The 24,100-nt window shown below is 38.9% G+C and overlaps 1 protein-coding gene across 4 annotated transcripts in view; it reads left to right on the forward strand.

The window, feature by feature from the left end:
* The window catches only part of GRID1 (glutamate ionotropic receptor delta type subunit 1), a 1,795,826-nt gene that overhangs the window by 1,740,200 nt on the left and 31,526 nt on the right, over positions 1-24,100 (forward strand). For 2 of the 4 annotated variants that reach the window (XM_073574874.1, XM_073574875.1), the window contains exon 15: positions 1,337-1,577. The exons of 1 other annotated variant lie outside the window; for it this stretch is intronic. In XM_073574874.1, coding sequence (XP_073430975.1) covers positions 1,337-1,577 — 241 coding nt within the window. Of the gene's footprint in view, positions 1-1,336; positions 1,609-24,100 lie in introns of all 4 variants that reach the window. One more of the 4 variants, XM_073574877.1, reaches the window with a different exon arrangement.

Consider the following 24,100-nt stretch of genomic DNA (forward strand, 5'->3'; position numbering starts at 1 on the left):
TATTGTTATAGTCAAATAAAATCAGGTCTTAAAATTGGACATCCATATATGATAATTTTTTATGCATATATTGAAGAAAGATACATATTAAAATTATGTAAAAATATGGGCATACTATCCCTTATCAGACATACGTCCATCTTGCAGTATGTGATTGTAAAAAATGTGCAAAAAATTAAAGATAAAAAATAAAAAATAATAAAAAATAATATGATAACGCTATAAATTGATAAAGTGCATCATTATGAATAAAGTGCTTTGTATTTATATAATAAAATAATTAGTGCTAATATAACTTATGTGAATAAATGCATAAAGTGCTGTGCTCAGTGCAAAATAAGTATTAGTATGCCTATGCAGACCATACACTAGTAAAAACCGCAACAGTGTCACAAAGTGATCTGTACGTCTGCTAACCAGGAAAACAGTATGTCATGATTAAGATCCAAACAATAAACAATATATAACTTACAAAAACGTGCTATGTGGATTAATCCTGATCTCCTGGGATAGACGCACTTTATTCATAATGATGCACTTTATCAATTTATAGCGTTATAATATTATTTTTTATTTTTTATCTTTAATTTTTTGCACATTTTTTACAATTGCATACTGCAAGGAGGATGTATGTCTGATAAGGGATAGTATGCCCATATTTTTACATAATTTTAGTATGTATATTTCTTCAATATATGCATAAAAATTATCATATATGGATGTCCAATTTTAAGACCTGATTTTATTTGATTCTAACAATAAACATTATATTTTATATTGGGACTTATGGTCGTTGTGTTGTCTCTTGTGTGTTTATTACCAAGGTGGCATGGCTTTTTCTTTAGTCTGCTTAGCATGATTTCCCTAGGAACAATGCCTTCCTGGTGAAGACCATAAAGACTAGCATATTGGACATGATAAATGAAAAAGACCGACATCTCTAAAACCATATGCTATAGTAAAAAAATCAAAGACTCCAAGGAATAGCCGTAATAAAACAAGTACTAAATCTGGCCACTTTTGGTCTGGTGGAAAGTCCTCTTTTAGTTTAATATATGAGAAGTACATTGTAAGATTTGCTTTTCTTTCACAATATAAGGGTTTGATTTTTTTCACCACCTTTTGGATGGACATAAGGGTCAAAACCATCAAAGGGAATAAACTTTTGAAAAAAGAGTTGGTATGCTCACATAAGGTACAGTTTTCCTAAATTGCAGTTAATCAAACATGTTTAAAATTAATATTTGTTATTCTTTCACAATGGAACAATATTCTGAACCATGCTCTAACCACATGCTCTAAAGTAGTCTTTATAACATATATCCCTTTTTTTCAGGATCCTTGAATTTCAAGATACTGGTTATTTAGACATTTTAAAACAAAAATGGTGGCCACGGATGGGAAGGTGTGATTTGAACAGTCATAATAATGCACAAACAGATGGCAAATCATTGAAATTGCACAGTTTCGCTGGAGTTTTCTGCATACTAGCAATTGGATTACTACTCGCTTGCTTGGTAGCTGCAATGGAATTGTGGTGGAACAGCAACCGCTGTCGACAGGAGTCACCAAAAGAGGTCCATAACTACTATTCTTATTATATAAAAGGTACCTTAGGGACATGCATCATTGGAAGCAATAACCCAATTAGTAGATTTAGTTATGCGATGACAACCTACAGCACTTTATAATGTGTCACTTGAACAGATAAGCAAATATACCAGTATATAGGCACCAATAATGCATATCCCTACTTAGAATATTGGGTTGTGCAGTGACAGTGGCAAATACAAAGGTGTATTTCTTTCATGCTTATCAATGTAAGCAGATACAAAATTTATTTTCCTGTCTGCAAATGATAAAGTGTTTAACACTTTTTGCACTAGCGCTTTCCACCTACTGAATCAGTCTACCAAATACTGTACATAATGATTAATAGAGGCTGACATAGTTATCAAAGGAAATCATTTAAGGCACTGGCTCATCTTTAATTCTTGTTTTGGCAGTAATATACAAATAGTGGCTTAGCGTAAACTGCAATTGAAATAAATAACTCAAATCAGTTATCAAAAGAATCCTAATTCAATCTTTACAGATGTTTTGGATAAAAAAATGTTATAAATGAAGATTCAGCAATGACACAGCGGAAATTAAAATTGAAAAAACATCAAAAGCAAAGCAATGCTGAATGTTGTCATGCATAAAGCAAACATCAATTTCCATCAATTAAACTTCTTAACAAGCTAACCTTTCAGAGATCTTTGTTCAGCAGCTGTCTCTAAACACAATACTAACAATCAAATAAAGATAGTATTTGAAAAGTTTTTATATCGAAACTTCTGTAGCGTCCCACATACCTAGTAAAACAGATTTGTTTTTTGATGACAATTAAATTCTGATACTGTCTTAGTATATTTTTATTCACTGTTACTAAATGACATTATTTTAATAATATCTCATACATTTGTGGAAAAATATCTACAAATCACATACACAGCTGTTGGTATGGAAATTTTTTGATTATTCTTACAGATCAAATGATCTATATGCTATTCTTCACAGTAGCTTTATAAATATGTTTTATGCATTATGTTCTCTATTTTGACTTGGATATTATGCTAGTCAATACCTGATGAAAATAATTTGTGCTTGAAGTGAAAGAGGTTGCCCAGTAAAAATATGATGTCATCCATGCATTCTATAGATGGCAACTTGTTTGACAGCTGGAACCTGAATGGATCAATATAACAGAGATTTTTAATCTCTGTTAGAATGTAGTGACAGTATGCATGCTTGACTATTGTTTTTCCATCAGTTCCATAGAGACTGAATAGAAGAGAGATTTTAAATCCAACCTGCTATACCACTTTGTAACTTCGATAAAAGTACCCCATTTGGGAAAAAAAAAATCCCTATTCTGCCAGTTGGTAATTATCCAAGAGGATATGTGATAACTTGTTTTCACCAGACAACCTCTTTAAGCATTAAGAATCAACTATTTTTCCAGCAAATCATGGAATTCCATCACAACAGAAAAATGATTGGTTTCAACTGAAGTGAACACTGGAACAAGATGCACCAAATTTAATAGGAGGCATATGGCTCTTATTAAATTTGGGGCATCTTGTAATTGCTGTTCACCAGTAATGGAAATATCCTCCAATCTGGGGGGGGCAAACATATTCAATGTAATTTATGCCACTTCGTGGCTTAAATTATGCTGAATTCGTTGGGCATGTTTGGTAACATCACATAATGCTCAGTACCTCAACATATTCTCAAAAGATTGGTGGAGCTGATGAGTAGAGATATGCGAACCCGAACAGTAAAGTTCAGTGTCCGTACCGAACACCTACAGTTCAGGCACGGACACCGAACACGGACTTCACCAGGAAGTCCGTGTTACTGTTCTCGCTCAGCTGCATGAACACAGGTGTTTGTCACACTGTCTTGTGCATGACAGCGTGGCAAACACCGCTTCAGATCAGCAGTGAGATCATCCCCGCCTGTCAAAGAGACATGGTTCTTACGCTGTCAAAAGACAGCGTGAGCTCTCAGCTGTGATCAGAGGTATAAAGTTTACCTCTGGTCACTGGTTTCAGCTGATGGGACTACAGCTCCCATCATCTGACACCTGCTGCTAATAACAGTGAAACCAGAAGTGGTGGATGGGAGTATTTGTTAGCTGCTCCTGTGCTCTAAACAAATAATTAAGAAAAAAAGTGTGTGTTCCCCTGTATTTTTGATAACCAGCCTGGCTGGGAATGAAGCCACAGTGACCGTATGTAACCTCTATGAAGTCACCACTGGTTTCTAAGTCTGCGCTTGCAGTGTTTCTCAACCTGAACGGTCACATTTTGACACCGTCTAGGTTGAAAACTATTCATTCCCCAGACATGGATTATGGTGTGGAACAGAACTACGGGCAGGTGTGGTATATTGTTCTTTTTTAGTTTAGTTTCATTACAGGAGATCGAGAGCTTCGGTGGAATTAGATGTTTAACCCCTTTACTCCCAAGGGTGGTTTGCATGTTAATGCCGGGACAATTTTTACAATTCTGACCACCGTCCATTTATGAGGTAATAACTCTGGAACGCTTCCATGGATCCCACTGATTCTGACATTGTTTTCTCGTGACATATTGTACTTCATGATAGTGGTAAAACTTCATTCACATAACTTGCGTTTATTTGTGGAAAAAAGCAGATATTTAGCGAAAATCTTGAAAATTTCGCAATTTTCCAACTTTGAATTTTTATGCATTTAAATCACAGAGATATGGCACTCAAAAAACTTAATAAGTAACATTTCCCTCATGTTTACTTTACATCAGCACAATTTGGGAACCGAGATTTTTTTGTTAGGAAGTTATAAGGGTTAAAAGTTGACCAGCGATTTCTCATTTTTACAACACCATTTTATTTTTAGGACCACATCATATTTGAAGCCACTTTGAGGGGTCTATATGATAGAAAATACCCAAAAGTGACACCATTCTAAAAACTGCACCCCTCAAGGTGCTCAAAAGCAGATTCAAGAAGTTTATTAACCCTTCAGGTGCTTCACAGGAATTTTTTGAATGTTTAAAAAAATGAACATTTAACTTCTTTCACAAAAAAATTACTTCAGGTTCAATTTTTTTATTTTACCAAGGGTAACAGCAAAAATTGGACTGGAAAACTTATTGTGCAATTTGTCCTGAGTACGCTGATACCTGATATGTGGGGGGGAACCACTGTTTGGGCGCATGACAGAGCTCGGAAGGGAAGGAGCGCCGTTTGACTTTTTCAATGCAAAATTGGCTGGAATTCCGACCGGATGCCATGTCATGTTTGGAGAGCTCCTGATGTGCCTAAACAGTGGAAACCCCTACTGGTGACCCCATTTTGGAAACTAGACCCCCCAAGGAACTTAACTAGATATGTGGTGAGCACTTTGAACCCCCAAGGGCTTCACAGAAGTTTATAACCTACAGCCGTACAATTAAAAAATCATATTTTTTCCACAAAAATTATCTTTTCACCCCCAATTTTTATTTTCCCAAGAGCAACCGGACCACAAAAATTATTGTGCAATTTGTCCTGAGTATGCTGATACCCCATATGTGGGGGTAAACCACTATTTGGGTGCATGGCAGAGCTAGGAAGGGAAGCAGCGCCATTTGACTTTTTTGGCTGGAATTGAGATCGGATGCCATGTCGAATTTGGAAAGCCCCTGATGTGCCAAAACAGTGGAAACCCCCCAATTCTAACTCCAACCCTAACCCCAACACACCTCTAGCCCTAACCCTAGCCCTAACCCTAGCCCTAATCCTAGCCCTAATGGGAAAATGGAAATAAATACATTTTTTTTATTTTATTATTTTTCCCTAACTAAGTGGGTGATAACAGGGGGTTTGATTTACTATTTATTCCGGGTTTTTATATTTGGCAGCTGTCACACGCTAAAAGACGCTATTTATTGTAAAAATAGTTTATGCATCACCACATTTTGAGGACTATTATTTTTCCATATTTTGACCCACCGAGTCATGTGAGGTCTTATTTTTTGCACAACGAGTTGACGTTTTTATTGGCACTATTTTCGGGCGTGTAAAATTTTTTGATCGCTTTTTATTCTGATTTTTGGGACGCAGAATGAACATAAACCAGCATTTCATGAATTTCTTTTGGGGGGTGCGGTTTTATTCTTCGGGTCAGTATGGTTACAGCGATACCTCATTTATGCCTTTTTTTATGTTTTGGCGCTTTTATGGAATGAAAACAATTTTATATAGAAAATAATTATTTTTGCATTGCTTTATTCTGTGAGCTATAACTTCTTTATTTTTTCGCTGATGATGCTGAGCGGTGGCTCGTTTTTTGCGGGACAAGATGTAGTATTCAGCGGTACCAAGGTTATTTATATCCTTGTTTTTGATCGCGCGTTATTGCACTTTTTGTTCAGTGGTATGATGATAAAGCATTCTTTTTTGCTTCATTTTTTAATTTTATTTTTTAAGGAGTTCAATAAAGGGATTAACTAGTGGGACAGTTTTATAGGGCGGGTCGTTACGGACACGGCAATATCAAATATGTGAACTTTTATTGCTTTTTTTATTTTCAAAAAATGAATTTATTAGGGAATATTTTTTTTAAATTTATTTAGCGATTTTTTATAAATTATTTTTACACTTTTTTTAACTTTATTACACTGTCCCAGGGGGACATCACTGTCATGTGACAGATCGCTGATCTGTCACATCACAGATCGCTGTGACATATCAGCGATCTGTCACAGGCAGTGCTGGAGGCTTCCTCATGCCGGCGCTTTGCTGATCGCGCTAGACGTACTATTCTCTCCTTGGAACTTAGTTCCCAGGTCACTTGGATGGAATAGTACACCTAATGTAGGAAAGGGGTTAAATAAAAATAGAAAACTATGTTTAGTCTAATTTCAAATAAAGAACTTTATTCTGGCTGTTTGTTTACCACACAACTAGAGGATTAGTAATGGATAGATGTCTTATATACACCTCTTTACTACTAAGCCTTGGGCTTGATGTCACCTGACAAAACAAAGGTGACATCAACCTCACAAATATGAGCCCCATTTGCTACTGCTACAGGGCAAGTGTGAAGAGCCGGGCAAAGTGCCAGAATTGGTGCATCTGATACATGTGCTTTTTATGGGCAGCTGCAGGCTGCTATTTTTAGGCTGGATGGCCAATATCCATGGCCCCTTACCAGCCTGAGAATACCAGCCCCCAGTTGTCTGCTTTAGCAAGGTTGGTTGTCAAAAATGGGTGGGACCCAATGCCATTTTTTTAAATTATTTATTTAAATAATTAAAAAAACAGTATGGGGGGCCACTTTATTCTTGATAACTAGCCTTGCTGACGCTGACAGTTGAGGGTTGTAGCCCCCAGCTGTGAATTTTGCCTGGCTGGTTATCAAAAATACATGGGAACCCACGCCATTTTTTTAATTTATTTACAGCACTGCCACTGCTGATGAATACTGCCATCTGCCACTGCTGCTCTCACTGTAATTAGCAGCAGCACATGTCAGATGATGGGATCAGTAGTTCCATCAGCTGAAACCAGTGACCAGAGGTAAACTTTATACCTCTGATCACAGGTGATTGATTATGCTGTCTTTTGACAGCATGGGAACCACGGCTCTCTGACCATCGGGGATGATTTCACCACCGATCAGAAGCATTATTTGCTGCGCTGCCATGCACATGACAGCAAGGCAAACAATGGATCTTCGGGCCCCGCATTTAAGTGAATGAGGTCCAGGTTCGGGTTTGGCTACTGTTCTGGTACCTGAACCCCATCTTTTTGTAATGGTTAGACTGGACCCGAACATCCAGGTGTCCACCCATCTCTACTGATGAGAAGTGGTGTAATAATGCCAAAAGTCACCAAATATTTTAACAACTTTGAATTGTGAAAAAATTGCTATATTTCAAACAATTTTATGCCTGAAAGTTGGCAACAAGGCAGATGAATCATTGATGGTATGAAAACACCATAAATACTGTTTCTTGATCCAACTAGATAAAAAAAATTAACATTTTTGTAGTGGATTTCACGTATCTTGTGTTTCCCGTCTTTGTTGACTAAATCTTGGAATGTTTTCTTTATGATGTAATACAGATCTATAAAGAACCCTGTACACATTGAATATATTAAATCTAAATTTCCATTTATATACCATGGATTCTAAACATGTAAACAATGCAAGGCCATTATATAATACCAAAAGAGTGTTCAGCCTGAACCATATAAATATTGACAATGTCTACAAATTGAAATTATTTTAATAACCCTTACTTCCTCTGAGCTTTCATTTAGAAAAAAAATCTGCACCACATTTTAAAAGAATGTACAAACTATGATGCATACTAAAATGCATTATTCTTATAACAAATGTAATGGTTTTTTGCTTGTGGACAATCTTCTATCCGTGGTCTCTGAGGAGGAAGGTGAAGAAGTAGAAGGAGCTGCAGTTACTAAAACTAATGTCCAGGCAAAAGCCACCAGAAATAGTATTTTGTCTGACAATTACCATATATCTAAAATAAAGCACAGAATGCTAAAAAGAGTATTTTCATTTACCAAATTGTAGTAAAAATATGTAGTTCTGGACATATGAACTCAGTGCTACAAATAGAATGTTATCGATTTTTTTAAGCTAACTAGAAAATATGGAGATAATAGATAATAAAGCTCTTTGTTGGAATATGCAGGGCACTGACCTCTGGACCATCTGACAATGCACATGACTTCTGTTCTGGTTGATGCAGTTCTCTGCCTAGTTGTTATCATGTTTTTCTTTTATTGTGATCTTTTATTTTAGCTCAGTGATTAGCACTTTTACTTGTAGATCCTTGGTTCAAATCCCACCAGGTCAGCAACTGCAAGTGTATGTTCTCCCCTTGTTTGTGTGTGGATTTCTTCTTGATAAACTGATATCTTTCCACACTCCAAGTCATACTACACCGAGGAACAATAATAAATGCTACCCTGTTTGACCTTTCATACATGTATTGAACACAGCAAATAGTATTTTTCTGATAATAAGATGCTCTGGATTATAAGCTGCAGCACAAATTTTGACGAGAAAAATAGGAATTTTTTTAGGAAAATGGTGCTTCTTATAATCCTTGTGTCTTATTGCTATTTCTTACCTGGGGTGTTGGCTGAGGTGAAATGGGGTCAAAGTTCACTGTTAGAAAAGGCAGGAGTGAGGTGATGCTGCAGGCTGGGATGAGGGGGGTCCGATGTGCAGTGCGCCACTGCAGGTGTCCGGTGCTGTGGGTATGAACGGCGATGCTGCGAGGGGCCCTGCCAACATTTTGTGAAAGGCCAGAGCCCTTGCGGTTCCTTGGTTTCCTGTTCAGTGGACTCCCAGAAAATGGCCGCCGGGAGCGGCACATGTGAAGATGGAGACCTCGGCATCAAGATCTCATCTCCCTAGATCTTGATGCTGAGATCTCCATCTGCTCATGTGCCGCCTCAGAGGTCATTTTCCAAGAGTCCACCACACATGAAACCACAGAACTGCTGGGGTTCTGACCCTTCACAAAATGTCGGCAGAGTCTCCCGCCGCACCTGAGACCCTCGCAGCAGCACCGGAGACCTCAGAAGCATCGCTGGAGACTCCAGCAGCACTGATGGAGACCCTAGAAGCACCAACAGAGACCTCAGCAGCACCGTCAGGCACCCCAGCAGCACCATCAGGCACACCCTCATCCCAGCCTGCAGCAACAGTACCAGTAAGGAATATATGCATTATAAGATGTACCCCTATTTCCCCCAAATATTTTTGGGAAAGAAAGTGTGTCTAATAATCCGCAAAATATGGTATATAAAAAATAGAATAAAGAATTTTTATTATTTATTTATTTAGCACCATTAATTGCATGGTGCTGTACATGAGAAGGGGGTTACATACAAAGTTATAGACATTGTTAACAGTAAACAAATTTACAATGACAGACTGGTTCAGAGGGGAGAGGACCCTGTCCTTGTGGACTTACATTCTATGGGATAGTGGGGAAGAGCCAGAAGGTCAGGGGTGCATCAGCTCTGGTGGTTTTGAGGCGGCAGCTCGGGCAGTGGTGAGGAGGCAGAATGGTTATTGCAGGCTGTAAGCTTTCCTGAAAACATAGGTTTTCAGGTTCCATTTGAAGGATCTGAGGGTGATGGATAATTGGAAGTGTTGAGGTATGGAATTCCAGAGGATAGTGGATATTCAGGAGAAATCTTGGAGGCAGTTGTGTGAGGAACGAATAAGTATGGAGGAGAGTAGGAGGTCTTGGGAGGATCGAAGATTATGTGAGGGAAGATATTGGGAGATTAGTTCAGAGATATAAGGAGGGGACAGGTTGTGGATGGCTTTGTAGGTCAGTGTTAGTAGTTTGAACTGGATTTCTTGGTGAATTGTGAGCCAGTGGAGAGATTTGCAGAGGGGAGAGACAGGGGAGTAGTGAGGAGAGAGGTGGATTAGTCGGGCAACAGAGTTGAGTACAGACTGGAGTGGTGCAAGAGAGTTAGCAGGGAGGCCACAGAGGAGAGTGTTGCAGTAGTCAAGGTGGGAGATAATGAGGGCACGTACAAGAGTTATAGTAGATTGTGGGCTGAGGAAGGGACGAATTCTGGAAATATTTTTGAGTTGGAGGCGACAGGAGGTGGCAAGAGCTTGGACGTGTGGTTTGAAGGACAGGGCAGAGTCGAGAGTTACTCCGAGGCAGCGGAATTCAGGTGCCGGGATGAGTGTGATGCCATTTACCATAATACATAGATCGGGTAGGGAAGATACATGAGATGGAGTAAAGATAATTAGTTCAGTTTTGTCTAAATTGAGTTTTAGGAAGCGAGAGGTGAAAAATGAGGATATGGCTGATAGACACTCCGGGATTCTGGACAGCAGAGAGGTGACATCTGGGCCAGAGAGGTAGAGCTGAGTGTTGTCCTCATGCAGGTGGTACTGGAAGCCATGGGACTTTATGAGTTGTCCTAGGCCAAGAGCAAAGATGGAAAAAAGTAGGGGCCCCAGGACAGAGCCTTGGGGGACTCCAACAGAGAGAGGGTGGGATGAGGAGGTAGTGTGGGAGTGGGAAACGCTGAATGTGCGGTCAGAAAGGTATGAGGCAATCCAGGACAGGGCAAGTCTTTGATGCCAAAGGAAGAAAGAATCTGTAGCAGTAGGCAGTGGTCAACTGTGTCGAAGGCAGAGGACAGGTCGAGAAGGAGGAGGATGGAGAACTGTCTGTTAGCTTTGGCTGTAAGTAATTCATTAGTAATTTTGGTCAGGGCAGTTTCAGTGGAGTGGTGGGGGCGGAAGCCAGATTGGAGGATGTCAAGGAGGGAGTTAGATGAGAGGTGGGAGGAAAGTTGAGCATGGACATGCTGTTCAAGGAGTTTGGAAGCAAATGGGAGCAGTGATATGGAGCGATAGCTGGGCATAGCAGTTGGGTCAAGGTTTGATTTTTTGAGGATGGGTGTTATGGTGGCATGTTTGAAGGCAGAGGGGAAGGTACCAGGAGATAAGGATAGGTTGAAGAGATGGGTTAGGGCTGGATTGATCATGTTTGTGAGGTTGGGGAGCATGTGGGAAGGGATGGGGTCAAGTGCAGAAGTTGTGAGGTGTGATTTGTAAAGGACATGAGTAAGCTTTCTTTTGGTGATGTTGGAGAGGGAGGTTATTAGGGAAGGGCAGAGGTCTGGTATGTGGAGTAGTTGGGGTGGTGGAACTGTAAAGGTTTGCCTTGTTTGAAGTAGGTGGCAAAGTCCTCAGCAGAGATGAGGGGAGTTGGAGGTGGCAGTGGTGGGCGGAGGAGAGAGATAAATGTGCTGAACAGTTGTTTTGGGTTGTGGGATAATGAAGATGCAAGGTTTGTGAAATAGGTCTGTTTAGCAGAGGTGAGGGCTGATTTAAAGGCAAGTGTAACTTGTTTGAAAGCAGTGAAGTCATCTGGCAGGTGTGTTTTCTTCCAATGCCGCTCCGCCACCCTGGATGCTTGTCGAAGTTTTTTTGTTCAGGTTGTTGTGCATGGGTTGCCTATTGATTTGTCGCACTTTGCCATGCATGAGAGAGGCAACCGAGTCTATGGTTGATGTGAGGGTGGCATTGTAGAAAGCAGTGGCACTGTCCGTGTCTTGGAGTGAAGATATGGAGGACAGAGATAGAAGAGAGGTTTCTGCGGGGATGTGCTAATGGATGGACATGGGGGTAGGTGAAAAGAACAAGGATAAGAAGGTGAGTAGATGGTGGTCAGACAGGGAGAAGGGAGAGGTTGTGAGATTGGGTAGGGAACAGAGGTGGGTGAAGATGAGGACTAATGTATGTCCATCTGTGTGTGTGGCTGTGGAAGACCACTGAGTAAGTCCAAAGGATGAGGTAAGTGTCAGGAGTTTGGAGGCTGCTGGCTGGTGGGTGTCAATGGCGATGTTGAAGTCCCCCTTGATGATGGTGCGGATATCAGCAGAGAGAAAGTGGAGAGGCCAGGTGGAGAATTGGTCGATGAAGGCAGTGGCTGATCCTGATGGTTGGTATATGACAGCCATTTGGAGATTAGAGGGAGATTAGATACGGACAGAGTGAACCTCGAAAGAAGGACGGATAAGAGAGGATGGGGGGTGGATAGGGTGGAAGGAGCAGTTTTTAGAAAGGAGGAAACCCACTCCTCCACCATGTCTGTTGGCAGGGAGAGGAGTGTGGGTAAAATGGAGGCCGCCATAACTCAGTGCGGTGGGGACGCAGTGTCAGGGGGTGTCAGCCAGGTCTCAATGAGGGCCAGGGAGGAAAGGTTGCAGGAGGTAAAGAGGTCATGGATCACATGGAGCTTGCATTCCAAAGTGCTCCAGAGAGAGGGTGCGGGAGGGTGGGGTCAGTGGCGTAGGTTTTAAGTGTGAGGGATTGCGGTAGTTTCTCTTAGCGAGCATTCCAAAGTGCTCCAGAGAGAGGTTGTGGGAGGGTGGGGTCAGTGGCACAGGTTTTAAGTGTGAGGGAATGCAGTAGTTTCTCTTAGCGAGCATTCCAAAGTGCTCCAGAGAGAGGGTGCGGGAGGGTGGGGTCAGTGGCACAGGTTTTAAGTGTGAGGGATTGCGGTAGTTTCTCTTAGCGTGAGAAAGATAGGGTTGAGGATTAGTAGGATGTATGAAGCGGGGGGCAGGATTAGGAGATATGTCACTAGCAGTGAGAAGAAGCAGGGAAAGGGAAAGCAGGTGGGTGAGGGAGAGTGATCGTCTTATATTGTATTTTAGTAGGAGAGGTCTGAGGTTAAGGAGTATGTCTGCAGATGAAGCGAGGTGGGGGGTAAGAGAAAGGGGGAAATAGTTATTTGTTTCAACGGAGCGGGGGTTTGGGGATAGCGAAGGAGAGTGAAGATTAGTGGAGCAAAAATGGTGATGGCAAATGTATGTGAGCATGGTTAAAGAGCAGGGTAAGAAAAGAAAGTCAAATAAAATTAGAAAGTAGTGGTTACTCTTACCTTCTGACCGATTTCTGGACTATTTCTGGTATATTTCTGATGTAACACTTTAAAGATGTCACACTTCAAATGATGTAAAATCTGACCTGCTCTGTTCAACTTATACGATTCAAGAATATATCAAAAATCTGTAATGAATCCCATGATAGGTGATGTATATCTGCTGTATATGGAAGAATGGAAGACTATTTGGAAAATGTGGAGACAAAAAAGAGACAACCTGAACTTAGGGTCAAAAAAGCCAAAAATAGGACAATAAATTTAAGGATAAAATATCTTTATTGATGGTGGTAATAGACTGTAGCACTACATGCAAAAGAGGTGCCCGCACGAGTTAAATTGTGAAACATGATTAAACATAGAAGGAAAATTATATTAAAAATGGAACCGCAAGTAAATAAATATAAAAAATATACAGTGAAGGAAATAATTATTTGATCTCTTGCTGATTTGTACGTTTGCCCACTGACAAAGACATGAACAGTCTATAATTTTAAGGGTAGGTTAGTTTTAACATTGAGACATAGAATATCAAAAATAAAAACCAGAAAATCACATTGTAAAAATTATATAAATTTATTTGCACTATTTAGTGAGGAATAAGTATTGATCTCTCTGGCAAACAAGACTTAATACTTGATGGCAAAACCCTTATTGGCAAGCACAGCAGTCAAATTTTTTTTGTAGTTGATAATGAGGGTTACACACATGTCAGAAGGAATTTTGGCCCACTTCAGTTTGCAGATCATCTCTAAATTATTAAGACCTCTGGAGCCCTCATCAAAGCAGAGGCAATGCCATTAGACATACTATTCCATCCAATGGCAGTAAGGGGTTAAAGCAAAATGATATGTATAAAATAATTTAATAAATAAAGAAACTTTTTAAAAAAGTTTCATCTCTTGTGCAATGTCATCTGAAAACTAAGTCATTTGTTTTTAATAGTTTGATAAAATTACATCATCCATCATCAAAATAGAACCCGACTTCTAATGGTAACAGTAGATGGCCAAATTAAACCCATTGTAATATTTTTTCTAATTTAAACCTTAAGGGTATAAAAAGGGAAAGATTATATATTGTTCCTTTTGGGAATAACATAATCATAGCCCTTAATTAAAATGTCTTGAAAATATTTAATCATAGGAGTACTGTCTTTAAAAGAAGTATCTGAAAAGGACAAACAATGCTGGTGACACTCTGGGTTCCATATAAGTATGTCTCCAAGAATCCAATCAAGCATGAGTGTATGCTTATACACCTACGGTAGCATCAGATCCACAACTTCTGACAGATTTAAAGGCAAGAAATTACAGATATGATCTAAAAATGCAAAGAACCAACCAAGATTTGAATGATTTCATATTCAAATGTCTCTTGAAACAAACTATAACTATTATAATTGACACAAAGGGAAGAATCAAGCTAGAGACTAGAAACCTAGGCGATCTGCTCATTGCCTATATGTAGCAGAGCCGATCGAGTCATGGATGCTTCTAGCCTGCCATGGAGACTATTGAAGCATGCCAAAATTAAACAAAAATATTTAAAGAAATATGAAAAAAATAAAAAAATATAAAAGTTTAAATCACCCCCTTTTGCACCATTCAAAATAAAACAATAAAAAACACACATACACATATTAGGTAGTGCCACATCCAGAATCACCAGATCTTTCAGTAAAAAAAAAGGATTAACCCAATTGCTAAATGGCGTAGCGGGAAAAAAAATCGAAACACCACAATTACGTTTTTTTTGGTCACCACGACATTGCATTAAAATGCAATAATGGGCGATCAAAAGATCGTATCTGCACATAAATGGTATCATTAAAAACGTCAGCTTGACGCACAAAAAATAAGCCCTCACCCATACCCCAGATCACAAAAAATAGAGACACTACGGTATTGGAAAATTGCACATTTTCTTTTTTAGCAAATTTTGGAATTTTTTTTCACCACACAGATAAAAAAGAACCTAGACTTGTTTGGTGTCTATGAACTCGCAGTGACCTGGAGAATCATAATGGCAGGTCAGTTTTAGCATTTAGTGAACCTAGCAAAAAAAGCCAAACAAAAAACAAGTGTGGGATTGCACTTTTTTTGCAACTTCACAGCACTTGGAATTTTTTTCCCGTGTTTGAGTACACGACATGCTAAAACCAATGATGTCATTGAAAAGTACAACTCGTCCCGCAAAAAAATAAGCCCTCACATGGCCATATTGACAGAAAAATAAAAAAGTTATGGCTCTGGAAAGAAGGGGAGTGAAAAACGAAAACGCAAAACCGAAAAAAACTCCGGTCACAACAAATGAAAACCAAGATGCAATTCTTAAAGTGCCATTAGTAATATCCATTAATGTTTAATCTGTATTTAGGCGTTAAAGCGTTGTCTATGTATTTGAAAAACATTTAGCTCTATGAATAAAAGTATTTGAAAGATACATCTAAACTAAACAACCTTGAGTTATGGAGCAGGAGCAATCATTGTTTTGTTTATATTAAAAACTAACATTCAATGAGAAATCTAAAGCATCATAAATAAAGAACACAAAATAGCATAACATTTATAACTGAAATACCCTACACTGCCAGCACTTTTGTAATGTTTTTTCAGTTTGAAAACTTGCAGTCATCCTATGCTGTTACATAGATTGAGATTAATGACAGAGTATTACAACCTTGTATCAATTATCAGTAGCTTAAGGCCTCTTTCACACTTCAGTTTTTTGCATCAGTTATAATCCGCCAAAAAGGCGGACAAGCGGATCCGTTCTCAACTGATGAGAGAGAGAGAGAGAGAGAGAGAGAGAATTTTTTTTTTTTTATCCGGCACCCAGAAAGAAATTTGGGTTAAATCAGTGTTTGCAGGATCCGCCAGAGAAAAAAACGTTACAAGCTCCGTTTTGAAATTTTTGAGGATGGTGACGGACAGCAACTTTTGGCGGATCCTCACAAAAAACGGATGCAACGGACCGCAATCCGTCACAATCCGCCATTAATGCAAGTCAATGGGAAAAAAACGGATCCTCAAAAAAAATTTGAGGATCCGTTTTTTTTCAAAACCTGGCGGATTGTGACTGATTGTAAAAAACGGAAGTGTGAAAGAGGCCTAATAAGGTCACAAATAAGTACAAGTATCATTAACCTTGATTCCAGATTAGCCAAATCATTGTTAAGAAGAAACAATTTTACTGTTAAGCCCCCATTACACACTGCTACACACTAAAGTCACCGATTTTGTGACGTTGTAGCGATATTGCTAGCGATATCGCTGCATGTGATACTTACCTCCGACCGGCTCCCCTGCTGGTAATCGCTGATCGCGCGAGAAGCTCCTGGACCATTCCTCGTCGGTCACTTCCTGCGGCGCTTCCTGCTGTGACGACGAGCAGCGCGTGGAGCCAGGCGGGAGGACGCAGGATCGCCGCGTCTGACAGGTAAGTAGCAATCCCCGTCCCCAGCGATGTCGCTAGTGAGATCTGCCTGAGTGGCAGCTCACTAGCGACCACCTAGCGATGCACCAGCGATCCTGACCACGTCATATCGCTGGTCGGGATCGCTGGTGCATCGCTAGGTGTAACGGTACCCTTAGCTATACTGTGTGTTGTGGAAACGCATCATAGATTAGCCAATAACCTAATTCACATATGGTAGGTGCGTGTGTGGAAGAATACTTTCAACACTCAGTTGGGAGATTTTAAAAATTTGATGATACTTTTTGGATAAGCAATGTAACACCTGTATTTCTTGGATTTTTGTTATACCCTCTGAGAAAGTTTGGACAATTTTTTTGTCAGTGGAATATATTATAATACCTTAGAATATGGTTAGAGACTACTTTTTAGGGTATATTAAACATGTGTCAGGAATCTTCATGGAAGGGCTCATACTCATATGCGAGAAACTCGGACGAGTCTCGCACGTCAATACCCAGCACTGCCACCGGCACTCAGATCAGAGCATTCAGCTGCATAGAAATACATGCAGCTGAACGCTCCGATCCGAGTGACGGCGGCAGTGTCGGGAAATGACGTGCGAGATTCGTCCGAGTTTTTCGCAAGTGAGTATGAGCCTGAATGCTCTAAAATGTAGGCTATAATATTCAACACAACTTTCAATACTAGAACTTAAAAGTTTTGCTGACTGTTAAGGGGGTTTAATTATTATTATAATATGCGTGGGGTCCTGAAGCCATCAAAATCTGTATTATGTAAAAAAAAGCTTTGTAGACAGGGTTTGTATGGCTGAAGCTCAGCCTAGCTTTTCGAGTCAAAGTTGACACCTCTGGATGAGGACAGATGCAGTATTGTCCAAAGGATCAACTATGTATGACAACCTGTTCCCTTGTGCCTATTTTTCTAGTAAATAGTCTTCATGTGAGAGAAACTGTAATATAGATACTCATTAAATGTTAAAATCCAGTGATCATTAAGAATGGAGACACCTTATTAGAACCAGGAAAGCATCTGTTAGTAGAACTCATAAATCACAAAATAGTGTCTGAAGTCTGTGACTTTGCTAAATCCTGGTAAAAAGAAATGATTAAATCTTTTTAAATATAAACTTGCCAGTTTTGGCATATTATTCAAAGAAATTTAATTTTCAGCAAATAAGTTTGCTGTGCATCGCATGAATTCCAATTGCCCTGAAAAGATTTGTATATTACTCATATTACTATTACACTTGCTGAAGGCAAATGATGACAATTGTGGCCAGAGTTTGATAGTGCTATTGACCCGGTTGATTGATGCCAGTGGTGGTGCTTCTGCTGCTACTAGCGGTTCCCACATTCTTAGCCATGGTATCAGTTCTTTTTTCCATTACAATAACCCATCCAGCTACTTTTTCCTTCAGCATACATGTTGAACAACACTTTAACTTTTGACAGTCTTCACAACCTTTATAATTCAACCCTTGCCAAAAAGGATGTTTTAGAAAATGTAGGTAGGTACAGCACATTTACATAAAGAAAAATGTGGCAGCCAGCCGCAGTATAGATTTGGCATGTACAGTTACCAATTGGACTAGTAAAGCAGATAAATAGCAATGGACATAAACAGATATACATTTTTATTAATTGTTATTTAAACATTTTTCTACAAAATTTAGCAAACATTACAAAATAACTAATGCAAGGCTAGTGCACATCAAAAAAGCTAGCACCTTCAACAGGGCACTGTATAGATGTGGTGTGAATGTACACAAAATTTAACATATATTTATTTTATTTACTTTTATAGTGTCACCATATTTCACAGTGCTTTAAAGATATTATCATCACTAACCCCATTAGGGCTCAAAATCTAAATTCCCTACAATATCTTTTTAGAGTGTGGGAGGAAATCCATGGAAACACAGGGAGAACATACATACTCCTTGCAGATATTCTCCATAGCGTGATTTTAATCCCAGAACTTTAATCTTGAAAAGCAACAGTGCTATTGATTGAGTCCTTTGCTGATAAAACAGATATACAAAAATTATAAATAAATAAATAAAACAAGTGTTTGAATCATGCACATATTGTGAGGTAGACATTCAGAATAAAATGTCTGGATTTTATGGAATTTTTCTTTTGTATTTTTAAAAAAACAATATTTTCTGCTTCCACAAAAATGATTGTGCAATATTGGAAAAGTTCAGTACAATTGTGACAAGCATGCACACATCTTAAGCTAATTTTTTATTTTTTCTGTAAAATATATTGTGCTGTCATGCTTTTGCTTTATAATGAATTATAAAGAAGAAAAAAAAGTAATTGTAATTCAAATGCAGTAGGACAGATGACTGCTAAACTATGTGACCAATCACACCCAACCTGACACTGCTGATGGCACCTCCCTATCTTTCTCTCCCCATATGAATGGAATCTCTGCATTATTTTCAAAGTACTACTCTCATTTTCTGTAGTGTTGACTGGTATACAACACCTTACTGTCTGGAGAATTTGGCCCATGTTTTAGGTCTTTCTCTTCCGATATCTAGTACTGAACTATGAGCTCTAATATATATAGTATCACTGTCCCAAAATTACACTAAAATGGCTGGCTATACAGATTATAATAGTCCCTCATGATTTGTTGGTCTATACTTTGTAATTAAATAGCTGCAAGGTATTATAGTGAAGCCTGTGCAGTCGCATGTCTGCCTTCTGCAACTGAGTCAATTATTATCACAAAGTATAAAATAAATGAAAAGGAGGAAAACTGAGTCAAAACTACATAAAAAATACAAATTTTATTAATTACAAAAAGACACATAGAAGAACAGACACATTAAAATGGTAAAGTAGAAAAGTAATTGATAAGGGAATTTGAATGACCAAAGTACCCAGAGATGAAGTTTGCCAGTGCACAAAGATATATAAATAAACAATGAGTAGAAGAGACAATGATCCCAGTCTGTTGGTAAAAAAGAATCACTTATTTCAATGTAGCCACCACAAGATATTTATATGTAGAAGAAAATCTAAGCCAAGTCTTATAAAAAGCAGAGTAAAAGGTGTATTAGACTGAAAAGGTTACATCATTACATCAGTGGCAAACTGCAGCAGAAACCCCCTCAAAAATACAGCCACAATTGCAAACAAGGACACAAATGAAAGCCCACAATATAATAAAATAAGATTCAGTAATGGATCAACCACACATACTTATTTGTACAATGGCTAATTATACCAGTCCCCCATATGTCATAATCAGAAGATCTAAAGTATATATACCTATGTCTGCATAACTCGAGACCACGGAAGTAAACAGGAATGGAAAAGGATCTCAAAACATACTCATGGCTGCAGGGAGTGGAGTGCTCCAGCCAGCTGTCCCCAACATATGTTTCACAATCAAATTGCTTCTTTAGGGGCCATGGCCAATATTGTTATGTTTGCCTCTATATTCGGCTCCTCCGATCATGTGATCGGTAGCGGCTGACTCACTGTGGTTGAAATGATGCATGCGCAACCACCTGAGCAAAACCTCTTCCGCCCAGCCACTCACCAGGGTATACAACAGGTGCATACTATCGTACTTCAAACTTATTTAAAGTTATGAAATAAATAGTATATAAAAGGACAGAATACCCACTTAATAATATTGCTAAAAAAATAAACCTGTCACATTGATGATCAAACATAAGCATAGTTTTACTATATCAGAACATTAAAGGGGATGTGTCATGAGCAAAAGTATATTTTAATCAACACTTATTAGAATAACAATAAACTCCACAATTGGATGTGCTTAAAAAAATATTCATGCTCCGAGATAATCTTAGAATTCTGCAGGAACAGATTGAATATACCACAGCTCCTGGGCAGGAGAGGAAGCAAAAGATTATACAGACAGCTATGTATTGCGTGATGTCTGTGTCTGACTGTACAGGGACATGGTCTGATCATACCATATCTCCTGGGCAAGGGAGGAAGCAAAAGAGAGTATACAGTTATTACAGCAGGGGGCACATCTGATTCTTTCTCTGTGGTAAAATGTTTAACGCCTTAATGACCACCGATACACATTTTGATGTCGACAGTTAAGGGTACTTATTCCTCAGCACCACTTTTTAACAGCGCTGAGAAATAAGTGTATAGCGCCTCCCAGAGTCTGAATTTCTCCAGGGTCTCGGTTACCCCCAGAGAACATGATTCGGGTCGGTTTCTAAAGACCCCAGTGTTGCGATTGCCATTATTAACAGAATAACAGCGACTGCAAAAAAGTCCAGTTTCCCATTAAATTTCTCTCTTCTCTGATGTGATCGCACATCAGAGGAGAGCAAAATAGGGTCCCCTAATTCCTCCCTTGGTACCTCCGGTGTCCCTGGACCCTCCTGCATCCCCCAGTGGTGTCCCCTGGCCAACAGCATCTTCCAGGAAGAAAATGGTGGGCGCATGCGCAGTGCACCCGCCGAGATCTGCTGGCAGCAATAGGAAATTTTTTCTAATGGTTCATTTTTATCACTGTTATAGACCCTATCACAGTGACTAAAATAAAAAAGTAAATCAAACCCCCTTTATCACCACCTTAGTTAGGTAAAAATTATAAAATAAAAAAATTATTTATTTCCATTTTCAATTAGGGCTAGGGTTGGGCTAAAGTTAGGGTTGGGCTAGGGTTAGGGTTCTGGTTATGTTTGGATTATGGTTTAGCAATGTGTTAGGGTTATGTTTATGGTTAGAGTTAGGGTTGGGATTAGGGTTAGGGGTGTGATGGGGTTAGGGTTGGAGTAAGAATTGGGGGTTCCACTGTTTAAGTACATCAGGGGGATCTCCAAATGTCACATGGCGCCACTCTTGATTCCTACAAATTTTGCATTCAAAAAGTCAAATGGTGCTCCCTCCCTTCTGAACCCTGCCATGCTCCCAAACTGTGGCTTTCGCCCACAAACAAGGTACTGGCGTACTCAGGAGAAATTGCACAACAAATTTTGAGGTCCATTTTCACCTGATACCCTTGTGAAAGGAAAAAAAAGTTTCCAAAGTAAATTTTTTGTGAAAAAAGTAAAATGTTCATTTTTTCCCTTCCACATTACTTTAATTCTTGTGAAACACCTAAAGGGTTAATAAACTTCTTGAATGTGGTTTTTTACACAATGACAGGTGCAGTTTTTACAATGATGTCACTTTTTTGGTATTTTCTGTTATATTGACCCCCCAAACTCACTTCAAATGTGAGGAGGTCCCTAATAAAAATGGTTTTGCAAACTTTGTTGGAAATATGAGAAATCTTTGGTCATCTTTTAAACCTTATAACATCCTAACAAAAAAAATTGTTTCCAAAATTGTGCTGATGTAAAGTTGACATGCGGGAAATGTTACTTAATAACTATTTTGTTTGACACAACTTTCTAATTTAAAGGTACAAAAATTAAAAGTTTGAAAGTTGCAAAATTTTCAAAATTTATGCCAAATTTCAATTTTTTTCATAAATACATACAAGATATATCAAATAAATTTTACCACTAACATAATATACAATGTAACAAAAAACAATCTTAGAATCAGTGGGATACGTTCAAGCGTTCCAGATATATAACCTCATAAAGTGATAGTGGTCAGAATTGTAAACATTGGCTTGTCATTAAGTACCAAATTGGCTCTGTCACTTAAGGGCCTGTCACACTAAGCGATATCGCTAGCAATATCGCTATAACTTGTGACGCTATAGCGATATTGCTAGCGACATCGCTGTGTGTGATACTTACCTACGACCCGCTCCCCCGCTGGTTATCGCTGATCGCGCGAGAACATCCTGGACCGTTTCTCGTCGTCAGCTTCCTGCGGCGCTTCCTGTGGAGAGACGAGTGATGAGCGTGGAGCCGGGCGGGAGGACATCAGGATCGCCTAGTGTGACAGGTAAGTAGTGACCTCCGACCCCTGCGATGTCGCTGGTGAGATCTGCCTGTGTGGCTCCTCACTAGCGACAACTTAGCGATGCACCAGCGATCCTGACCACGTCATATCACTGGTCGGGATCGCTGGTGCATCGCTAAGTGTGACAGTACCTTAAGACGTTGAAAACAGGGAAATGTTTCCTATGTGATCTCCTGCTGTAATGTCTGTATTCTCTATTCTGCATCCTTCCCTGCCCTGGAGCTGTGGTATGATCAGACCATGTTCATGCACAGACACAGCCATTATACTGTAAATAGCAGGGGCTCACTTACAAGATTATCTCAGCACAGGAAAAAAAAATTAAAAACATCCTATTGTGGAAATTATTATTCCAAGATCTGTTGATTAAAAATACTTTTGTTCATGGCACAACCTCTTTAAGTTTTATAGCTCCACTAAGCATTAACACTGAATGTTATTTTTTTGTCAATTAAAAATATTGGATGATTGATGATATTGTGATGTGAACAGCCCCTAATGTGTCTGTGTATTCTCATTTTCAGATACATCAAAAACAGTGTAAGCCAAATAAACTACTGATACTGTAGAACCTAGTGGGATAGTGACAGGCTCAGCCTTTCTGCCAGATGGTGGCCTGTGTAGTACCTTCTCTTACCCTCTCATTCATCTCATGAGTCACTGTTATACATTGTACATAAAGCAATAAAGTTTCAAATTGTTTACATCGCACAGAATAGTGTCCAAATAACCACAAATTGATAGAATATCGCTTCCACACTTTCTTTAAAAAAAAAAAAAATCTGGGCTTTTTTAAGGTAGAAATTAGGTATAAAACTTTGGCTGATGTAATTTTTTAACCATTGAGAATTAGTCATGCAGGTGTGCTATGTTTTAATAACACTCTTGAGTACTAGTAATTTCCCTAGTCTGTAATACTACTTTGGAGAATATACCATGCAATTTAAAATTGAATAATGTAGATAGAAAGTACACGGAAATCTCTCAGCACCTTTTAATGTTCCATCCTACACTTTCTTCCAGATGCATAAATTGACAAGCTCTAAAGATTACACATTTGCATGATGAAAAAATGTATTGTCCACAAATACATATATTAAAAAATATTTCTAAATACGGTACAACAATAAAGTCATCATCTAGTAACTGCACCCCTCAAGCTGAGGTTATATTTGCATTCCACATTACAACTGTTGGCTTTGATTTAGCATTAATGGTTCCACTGACCCTTCCCTGTACTACAATGTTACTATCAGACTTGGCAGGAATGTAGCCCCTTTGCACCATTAACTGAACAATAACATTCTACTGTAGCATCTGGATCCCAGCTTTTCAACCAGCTGGCTCGAGTATCAGCCTTTACAGCTGAAAGTCATCATTAATGATTACTGGCAATGTATTTTTCTCTCTACAGTAAGACAAGGTTTAACAAATTGGGTTTCATATTTACTAGGTTGAGCACAGTCAGCTGGTAGAAACCTTGAAGGACTCGCTATAAATATAAACAACTGATTTCTGTAGACGACAATGTAGGTTGCTATAAAGCAGACATTTTATGTGAATTGAAAGCTGATATTTTATGTATTTTTAACAGCACAAATGTTTTATGCGGGTGTCATGGCCAATATCAGTAAAGCAGTAATTTTCTGAATTGAGTTCTGCTTCAGCCAAAAAAGAAGGCAATGGTAGCTCACATTGCATTAACTGTCTGCTGTTTTATGAGTAAAGGGAAAATAAATCTAT

Source organism: Dendrobates tinctorius, unplaced genomic scaffold (assembly GCF_039654945.1).
Source record: "Dendrobates tinctorius isolate UK_male_01 unplaced genomic scaffold, ASM3965494v1 ptg000040l, whole genome shotgun sequence".
Taxonomy (NCBI): domain Eukaryota; kingdom Metazoa; phylum Chordata; class Amphibia; order Anura; family Dendrobatidae; genus Dendrobates; species Dendrobates tinctorius.